General features: G+C 32.7%; 1 protein-coding gene across 3 annotated transcripts; it reads left to right on the top strand.

Moving 5' to 3' along the window:
* Positions 1-937: 937 nt before the first annotated feature.
* On the top strand, positions 938-7905 carry LOC143462920 (lactadherin-like). Of its 3 annotated transcripts, none has more exons than XM_076961237.1 (10): positions 938-1150; positions 3326-3421; positions 4462-4527; positions 5368-5478; positions 5876-6067; positions 6158-6271; positions 6402-6527; positions 6644-6778; positions 7021-7193; positions 7602-7905. In XM_076961237.1, the coding sequence occupies exons 2-10, from the start codon at positions 3394-3396 to the stop codon at positions 7746-7748; spliced, it is 1092 nt and encodes a 363-aa protein (XP_076817352.1). In that variant the 5' UTR covers positions 938-1150; positions 3326-3393; the 3' UTR covers positions 7749-7905. The 3 variants fall into 3 exon arrangements, with proteins under 3 accessions (XP_076817352.1, XP_076817351.1, XP_076817350.1); XM_076961236.1 differs by having other exon boundaries at positions 3322-3421; XM_076961235.1 differs by lacking the exon at positions 938-1150 and having other exon boundaries at positions 3151-3421.
* Positions 7906-9826: the final 1921 nt, after the last annotated feature.

Below are 9826 nucleotides of genomic sequence, written 5' to 3'. Positions count from 1 at the left end.
ATTCCGTATAAGAAAAAGATTAGTCCTTACTAAATGAGCGCCAATTTCAATCAGCTAATCGGCTAATACATTGCGAAACAAGACTTCACGTTGTAATTCGTAATTCGTAATTCCACGTTGTCATAAGTTTTCAAACGTTTGACTTTACTAACTGCGATTTTTCTTTGACTTAGCTCTCGTTGAGGTCAAGAGGTCAAATATTAACTTGTTCAGCAAAGTGACGAAGTCGCTAAACTTTTGAATGTTGACATACGTGCTCATGAAAACCAAAATAAAGAATGATGGCGCCAGTAGCTGAGAACATGAAGGCTATAAAAGATTTACGTAATAAAGGATATTATATATTTGAATTGACATTTTAAATTTATAGGTTTTATAAAATTAAGACTTTTGAAACCAAAACCTTTAATTGCCAGCTAGAAGCAAATATTTTGCAACAATGTTGTTGAACCGCGTTAATCCCAATTAATTGACGTTAATTGTCATCAGATTGCCCAACAAGTCGAGTTGTGCAGATTCCCTTAACTTACTGTTATGACAATTACTTTTCAAGTAATTTTCCTGTATTTTTGTTCAAACCTTGCAGCGTTTTCTACCAATGAAACAACAATTTTTTTACTAAAAATTTATTTAGGTTGTTTAGAAAATTTGTATAGGTTAACATCTACATTAACTAGTACAAATACACCAACTGTAAGCTACTGTAGTTTAGTTATATTTAACGCAAAATGTTCCAGTTATATACTTAAGTATACTCTTTAATTATTGCTATTACTATTGATTTACTGGCCACACGAAACATTCTGTTCATACCTGGTTCAAATACTTGAGTTATCCTTATTGTTTTATTTCTTGTGACGTAATAATAACGTGATTTACGTGATAATTCAGCAATGAATTTCGTTTTTTGCCACTTATTTATGGCAATAACTGCTTAATTACAACGTATTAGTACAAATCTTCCAGCATATTTACTGACAACTAGCCTACTCTTTGATTTTTAAGGCCAACTTATGTTTGGACTTCCCCTAAGTTTCTTACTTTAAGCCAGGTCACGTCGATGACAACGAGTTTAATCAACAATTAAACCAACGTTACACGTTGTGATACAAACAGGACTTTTACAACGTAACAACCTTGACATCTTCGGGTTTGTATTCATGTGTGTAAGGTTAATGTCATGATGGTGAAGTGAATATTCAGATGAAAACATCAATATTTAATATAGTTAAATCTTCGAACATTTTGCTCTGTATTGCCTCTATTCTTCTTTCCGTTAATTACCACTTATAACGAGGTTATTTCTATGCTTGAAATATGTTTTTGCTTTTAAACCTTGACATAATAAGACTACCAAACCTGAATTTGGAGGCTGTGGTTCAGTTTTCTTAAGCAAGCCAGACAGATTCGAAGTTTCAAGCAAACCGAAGGTGGATGTGTTGAAATGCAGTATCAAAAGAGCTCGTCATGCCAGCAACAGCTCTAAGGCTTTTTTTAAGTCGAGGGCATCTTGTTTTCGTAAACATGGGGCAAATTATTTTTTCACCAATGGAGGTTTCAATGACAGTTTAATTACATGAGTTTGGGAGTTGTTTGTAGAAAGTTTCTATTTTAAGTCCGATCAACAAGCAATCTTGTTCGGCGCCATCAAGTACTTGGAAAGTTAAAACTTTACCACGCTCTGTTCAAAACTTCGGTTTCGACAATAATGGCGTAGTAAAGGAAATTGTTTGTGGAAAGTTGATATTTTAAACGCAGCCAAAAAGGTTGGTTCTTCTGTTGAATTCTTTAAATTAAATATTTTTCCTTGACGAAAATTTTTCAATTATTAATTGTTTTCAATGCTGTTGAAACGCATAAAACTACTACAAAATATAACTTGCAAAGTTCAGAATCGGCAAACTGCGTCACCAGATAACGAAAAGTTTATTTAAATTACTGGGTTATCCTTTGTATACATAGGCAATTAATGATTATCTGCTTGTTTTTCTCATCCTTTGGGTCTAAGCTTCTTAACTCCTCCTAGCAACTTAAATGATCCCTTAAAAATTGATTGCAATCAGCAGGCTAGCTGATGCAGTCACTTAATGAGGTCGTTAGCACTATGAATTATAGCGATTGAACACAGAATCAATCACAAACTCAAGTTAAGTATGCACATCAACCGATTTAGTGGAAACTAAATTATCTTATTATAATCATTCTTTTCTATTCAATGTCGTTTCCCTCTGCGTGTGTAATTAACTTTAGCAGTATCACTGATCAGACTAAGATCAGTCTGGTGGGTTAGCAGAAAACTAACAACAAAAATGTCGACAAACAATTGTGTTTGAGTTTTGGTTACGTTTCAAAGTGCCTGCACATTGCAGACAACATTTGTCTGCAGAACATTGAACCTTGTCTGAAGAAAAAAGCGCCACATTTTCGCAAATTCTTAGCCTTGCGAGAACTGTAATTTTGTTTACCCGCAAGCGGAAAAACGCAGGAAAAACAATGTGAGCAAGCAAAACGATGAAAAACGTTTCTCAAAATTATTTGAATTGAGACAGAAAGATTGTAACAACTAGAGATTAAATTTGTATCTAAAACAAGGTAATAAATGCAGCAACCAAATATCTAAGTTGATGTCATTGTGACTTGCAGTGCTTTTTGCAGGAGTGTGTGTATATTATAAAATTATTGCGGTGAGTCTGATGATAAAGTAAAAGGTTTGCACTACATGTGTAGGGAGCTGTGGCCCAGGGAGATTCATGAATAATTTGCTGCTGCAATAAAGTATTTTAAAATTTACGAGTTTTTGCCGGCAAATATTTGAACGTATTTAAGATGTTAGCGTTGCACCATTGCTGCACATTTACAAAAGATATGAGCATGCAACGTACGGCAATATAATTTTTGATACTGTAAGCATGAGTTGGTATTCACATTTTTTAGCTCATATTACATTGCTTTCATAAAATTTTGATACATAGTTATAAGTATGAAATACAAGAATACACAACAATCAAGGAGTTCTCCCTGCAATTATAGTCCAAGTCAGTTTATAGTGAAGGAAGTATTTTTCGAAAAAAAATTAATTATAAATAATTTAATGATTTATGTTTCATTAAGTCAGTTGGATTTTATTATTCGTTATTTCATACATACTTTATAACGTTTGTTTTAGAGTATTGAATAAGGATGATTTTTCCGTGTTTCTTGTGGATTTTTTTAATGACATATCATTTGGGGAATGGGGCAATTAACTCGTATAGCGAAGCCTATACACCCATACCTTAATCGCCATCCCAAAATTCTTCAACATTTATTAACGGTTTTAAGCTAGCAGTTGGACCGCAAGGACCACGAGGAATTCCTGGCCGTTGCGGTTGTGATCCAAGTGAAATTGCACAGATGTACAACAAGTTTGAAAAATTTGAAGGTGTATCTAAGCGCTTGTTCAATAACTTAGCTTCATTCAAGTTAAATTGTAGCTGATATAAGGTACCTGTACCGAATAAGGCCCACCTAACACTTTTTTGAAAATAACTCAAGAACCATAAATGAGAATAGACTGAAAAATCGTATTCTATTAGTGAGGGTATATGACTACAACATATTAAAACCACAATACCTGACAACCCCCCAAAAATTTTTTATAAAGAAATTAAAAATTCCAAAAAATGGGCCTTATTAGGAGCATAGGTTCCTAATAAGGCCCACCAATTTTGTGAGTATTTTGATTCAAAACATAGTAATAGACAACATATAACATTATTAGAAATTTCATATTTTAAGTTGTACAAACATTTAAAAAGATTCCACTAGGCGCATCAAAGTAACTGCAACAATTTGCCAACTGATGACTGGAACCACTCTTGAAGTCTGGACATCAATTAGCCAAGCATGTTGTATGGGCCTTATTAGGCGCATGTGGCATCCACGAAAAAAATGTCACATTTTTATCATCAGAAAAATTTTAGCAAAAAAAAGTGCATTATCCTTTTCAATACTAAGTTGGTTGTTACATGAAAACTTCAGCCGGCTGACAACAGTTCATTTAACCGGCCAAATTCTCACTTACTTTTTTTCTAAATTAACAAAACCACCTTAACTGCAAATATCAAATTTTTGTTGTGCTCTAGTGAATCGGTTGATCACGTGACAAGGATGAAATCTGGTAAACCATCATGAATTTATATTAGTTTTTATGTAGGGACAAAATCTTTCATTTATTTGCACGGGTTTGCGAAATATGAGCAATGGGCCTTATTAGGAACCGGGCCTTATTCGGTACAGGTACCTTATAAAATGTGCAAAATTTTAAGTCCATTATAGTGTTTAAAAGTCCAATACGTTTAATAATACATATAATAATAATACAAAGACTATAAATTGAGATACTATATTCTGAAACTTAGGTTATACTTAGTATGTTTTGCCAAATGTAGTTAAACTTAAAAACTTGTTTTACTTCCTAAGATGCTCTGGAAAATATCACGGCAAAGCTCGAACGTCTGAGTGAATTGCATCATTACGCTATCAGAGGTTTGTCACTCATTTGTATATGATTCTGCTGCGTTTACAGAATATTTGAAGCATTTATAGCAGCAAGAACCTATTTGACGTCTTGGGTGGTATTTTGTTACTTTACTTCCAGCCATCTTTTATACTTATAGCTTTTCAATTATTGCATGAATGCTTTAACTCTTACCTTTGCGTTTAGACTGTATTTCTTGTTGTTTCATTATCAAAGGAATCAAACCAAAAACTTGAGACTAAACTTATAGGCAAGATATACTCCTCACTTGTGATATACTGCAAATTTTGTTGGTTTTGAAGTTCATGCAGGCCTGTAAAATGTTGAGTGATTACATAATAACCATAAACATTTTATGTTTACTCTATACAATCGGCTATAGAGGATTTTCAATGGCCAAAAATATGGAACTAAGTTTTATTTAAAAAAACACGCTATCATTTTGTAATTATTATTGCTGTACAAGAAAATACATGTTTTATTGCTTGCAAGTAAAAAGTTACTCCTCTTACGTCATAGGGTACTATTAATGTAAGGCGGTAATGTCATGAAAAATGACGTTAAAAAAGCAATAAAAAATACAGCAAACAAACAAGTGTCAAAATTTAGTATTAAATATTTCAATATGTTGGAAAGTATAATTATAAATACACATTGTGCATACCCGAAAAAACATTTTCCACCTTCTGATTCCTTCAAATCAATTTTTAAGGCCTTTTTTTGGCAGTTAAAGTCTCCATGTTTTCTTTGTGTTGTTAGTATTACTGTGACTAATTTTTAATGCTAATTAATTGATTGATGACAATGAGTTTATGAGTATAATCCATTACATGCCAACAAATATTTAGTCGATCAATGCGACCACATGCCATGTAAAAATGGAGGAACTTGTATCAACGATGGAAACTCATATATATGCAACTGCACTGATGATTACGAAGGACATGACTGCTCCATAAGTAAATATGGTTTTTAATCATACACGAGCTATATCTCTATATATCTACTGTTTATGTGGGATGCCGTTTGTAAATAATGGTATGGTAAGCATACGTAACACTTACGGACAAATTGCAAAAATGCGAACAGCTCACGGACAATATTGGTTCACGATTTAACAATTTGGCTAAATGCTAAATGCAATTTAGCTAAATATGCGAACTTCATTTAATTTTAATCTAAATATGTTGTGATTTGCAGGCATTTTTGCTAAATTTATTGTATATTTGAAAACGGTATTCTCGTACTTATCATAGATTTTAGTTACATTGCATTTACCTTTGCGAAACAAAAGATTGTTCGAATTTGTTACATAAATAATTAAAACCAATTTGATTTCCGTAATGTTATGACCAGGGGTCCAATGCGTAGTGCCGGCGGCGCCCAATAACGGAACAGTATTTCCTCAGAGTGGACAGCTTGTTCCACACAACGAAAACATTACGTACAGATGCAACAACAAATATGTAGTGGCCTACGACGTGAATAATTATCTTGTTGCAACTTGTCATAAAAAGAAATGGACAAGATATACTCCTGTGTGTGTCTGTAAGTCGAACGCAATCGCGTTTTAAAATATACCTGCAAGTTATACTAATTCCCGTCTTTTTGTCAAAATATGTGAATTTTTGTTTTCAGTGGATCATTGTGATCCTGGCTCATGCTCTGGTAGAGGAACTTGTATCAATGAAATCGGCCGGATAATTTGTGAATGTGATGAAGGATACGAAGGGAACAAATGTTTAGTAGAAAGTAAAAACTATTTAGAAAACAAAATCAAAAATTATTGTTATATGGGTGACATAAATTATTATTATTATTGCTATATGACGCCATCTTGAGATTATACATATAAATATTTTAGAAGACACTTGTCTTATAGGTAATCCTTGTCACATGGCCAATCCTCCTTGTGGCCAAAGCGGGGTTTGCTTTTCAGAAGGTGGCAGAAACTACTTGTGCAGATGTCTTCCAGGGTATAAAGGAAGACATTGCGAAACATTTAAAAGTAAATTAAAAATTAAGTTGTCGAAAAGCAATATTTTTATCGTAAACTTATCAGCCACGTTAAACTAAATTAAATTAAATTTCGCTTAGTTTTGTAATTTTATGATATGTGTTCAGCAAGTTTATGTCGGTACACTGTTGGTATGGAAGACAGAAGAGTACAGAGCCGTGATATTACGGCGTCGCGTTACAGCAGTTACCCAGCAACGTATGCCCGACTGCAGTATTCTAACAGTTGGCGACTACATCCAGGTTAACCTTTAACACGTTTAAATTGGCGATGTGTTTCAGCAACTTTTTCTTATCTTTTTGCTACTGTCATATGAGAAGTATACCGTAGCAATTTATATATAATTATAAGCCTATGTTTATCATCAACCTGTAAAAATTATTACTGTGGAATCAGATAAAAATATAAATAAAGCTTTGACAAATAAAGCAATATCGCATCATTTCTCGCTTCTAACCGTATGTTTCCTAATTGTTTTATTTAGTTAATGCTAATGACTGGCTTCAAGTGGACTTAAGGAAAAATACAACTGTCGCGGCTATCGCAACCCAAGGTGACCCAGGCAGTTCATCATACTACGTGAGAAGTTACAAAATAGCGTACGGTTTTAGCCAGGACGCTTTACAGATTATGCAAAACATTGGGGGAGGAGATTTGGTAAATGCAGTCTGGTATTTTATAAATTAATTCTTAGGTGAAGTGTGATCGTTTAAATCAAAGATGTAAAGAACAAATTAAAATGTAGAAAAAGTGCAAATGAAGTATATTTATCAAAGAATACTATGAATGGTAATGATAAAAAATAGTAAAAATTAATAATTCACTTTGGTTGAGTAATATTTATCTAGTTACAGCTGATGACTAATTAATTTGGCATTTGCTGTTACGTTTTAGAGCAGCGAAGTTATTGTAACTCACCGTTTAACGCACTTTTAATTATAGCTATGGCTATACCTTCTATATATAGACACCTTCAATAAACATATCACATGTCTTCATTAGAAATACCATACAATTACACATGTGATTGAATTTTTTTAAATATTGCTTTGTTTGTTTTCTCAGATATTTCAAGGTAATCGAGACTCGCATACTATCGTCAGAAACAACTTTCCTGCTCCAGTGACAGCAAGATATTTTAAAATCCTTATACATAGTTGGAACACCAATTACGCAGGGCTACGCGTAGAATACTATACCTGCGATCCTTAACAGTTTTTTTTGTGATAATGAAACTGCATGATTAAAATTCTAGCTATACGTTTAGCATGTACATAAGTGATACTTTTGCGATATATTTGCAATACATAAATTGCTTCAATGTTGAACAAACGTTGTTAAGAATATTAACTATTTTTTGAGATTATTCTGCCATTAACATATTTGTTTGTTTCAATGAAAGTTTCGGTTAAAGCTTCACGAAATTTCTTTTTAGCGTTAGAGCTTTGCTAATTCTCACATCTTGTTGTGTGTGGAAAGTAATTTCCAACAGACTGATTTTTGACGGTATGCTGAAGTACGGTACCTACTGGTAGTTTATTTGCGCCGTAGGCCTATATACCAGCACTGTTCGTACATTCAAAAGATGACAAACTAGGTTATTAACCAAAAAAAAAACGCCATCACACAATTTGTTTTACCACATTACATTCAGCAACAAAACCTAATTAACCTCCTAAAGTCTGCTCTAGCAAACTTCCTGTACCCTAAAAGATATTTTCTGACAAGGAAACACTTTCTCGGCACTTCTCGGCTTCGAAGAGAGGAGGCTTCTGGAGATAAAAAATCAACTTACTTCGTGAAAATCCCCCAGTGTGAAAAATTTTTTAAAATGTTTTATTTTTTATTTTTTATTAAAAAAAATTTTAATTATATTTTTAATTAAAAAAAGGTTCTCAAAACTTAAATTAAAAAAATTAATTAAAAGCAAATTTAAAACAATTAAATAAAAAAGATTTAATTACAAAAATATTTTATAAAAATAATGATTTTGAAAAGAAAAAGTATTTTAAAACAAAAAAACTATAAAATATAATGCAAAAACGTTTTTAGAAAATGTGAAAATTAACAAAATAGATTAAAAACAATAAATAAAACATAAAAATCAATAGAAAAATTGGCAAAATTAAGAAAAAGCTTCTGTGTCACGTGTCGGCCACCACACATCAGATTCAGAAAGCTTGCGTGTGCTCGGTTCGCCACTGGTTCAAGTGACATTACCCAAATCGCACTACTCTAGCACTGGTTTCAAGTTGATTTCCGGTTTTCTAGCTATTTATTCAGTAATATACTCAAAACGTGAATTCCAGTCCTCATTACACCTTTTTGTTAACTTAGTCAATTGTAAATGTTGTTGGTTGGCGATAATGAATTGGTAACTGAATAACTATAAAAGTAGGGAAGCTCTAACCCATTTCACGCCGCTTCCTTTATGTCCAGAAATTTTATTGAAAACAAAGAATTAGGTAGTTTAGGAATTTCGACATGCAAACATATCTATATGCATGATTATGATGCCACATTAGATTACGTGTTGGATACACTTCATATCCACCACAATATATCTGGTATTACCCTAAATACTACGGTAGGTTGTCCATAATATGCTGTATTATTACTTTTTACAGTGTTTCAGCAATTGTGTAATACGGAATGCGGTTTTACAAAATATATGTGTTTTTAACTTTTTGAAAACATTTATATAACTGTCCTCAAATATTTATGGAGATTTCAAAAATGAGAATTGATGCAAAAATTTAAATATAAAATGAAAAATGTTTCAAGCGAAAGCTTTCTGTTACATTTTTACTAAGACACAATTCTGCTAAATAAACAAAATAATAACTTACCGTCATGTCTGCTTTACCTAAGCTGCTGCTTTTATTTCAAACCTTAGATTAAACCATTTAAATTGCAAGCCAACAGGTTTGTGTTGTTATCATATTTTTCTTGTTATCATACGTACATTTATCAATGTAGTGATGCACATCACCACTAATACACACGAAGCAAAACAATTTAACTCACGAGTTATAAACAAGCACGATACAGATTACTCGAAAAGTGTGTTGTATAAATGATGTTATATGATGCTGTATAAACGTGACACGAGCTGACACTTAGACAAGCACCGCGTTATATTGGGTACAATTTATTCAACCTTATGTTTGCTTTTCGCCGAGTCCTAATAAAACATTCCAAGAAAACATATTTAGAAAACAGAGCTCATTTATACAGTATGTAGGGTACACTGTCATTCATGTGTTTAAAATTTAAACACAATTTTACCG

Source organism: Clavelina lepadiformis, chromosome 6, assembly GCF_947623445.1.
Source record: "Clavelina lepadiformis chromosome 6, kaClaLepa1.1, whole genome shotgun sequence".
Taxonomy (NCBI): domain Eukaryota; kingdom Metazoa; phylum Chordata; class Ascidiacea; order Aplousobranchia; family Clavelinidae; genus Clavelina; species Clavelina lepadiformis.
This window is presented reverse-complemented; position numbering and strand designations above follow the sequence as displayed.

Excerpts from the sequence above, each read along its gene's own strand:
- LOC143462920 (XM_076961237.1), top strand. The coding sequence starts at position 3,394 with ATGTACAACAAGTTTGAAAAATTTGAAG. Across the intron at positions 6,528-6,643 it reads ACATTGCGAAACATTTAAAA|CAAGTTTATGTCGGTACACT; the intron begins GTAAATTAAAAA and ends ATATGTGTTCAG. Across the intron at positions 6,779-7,020 it reads CAGTTGGCGACTACATCCAG|TTAATGCTAATGACTGGCTT; the intron begins GTTAACCTTTAA and ends TGTTTTATTTAG.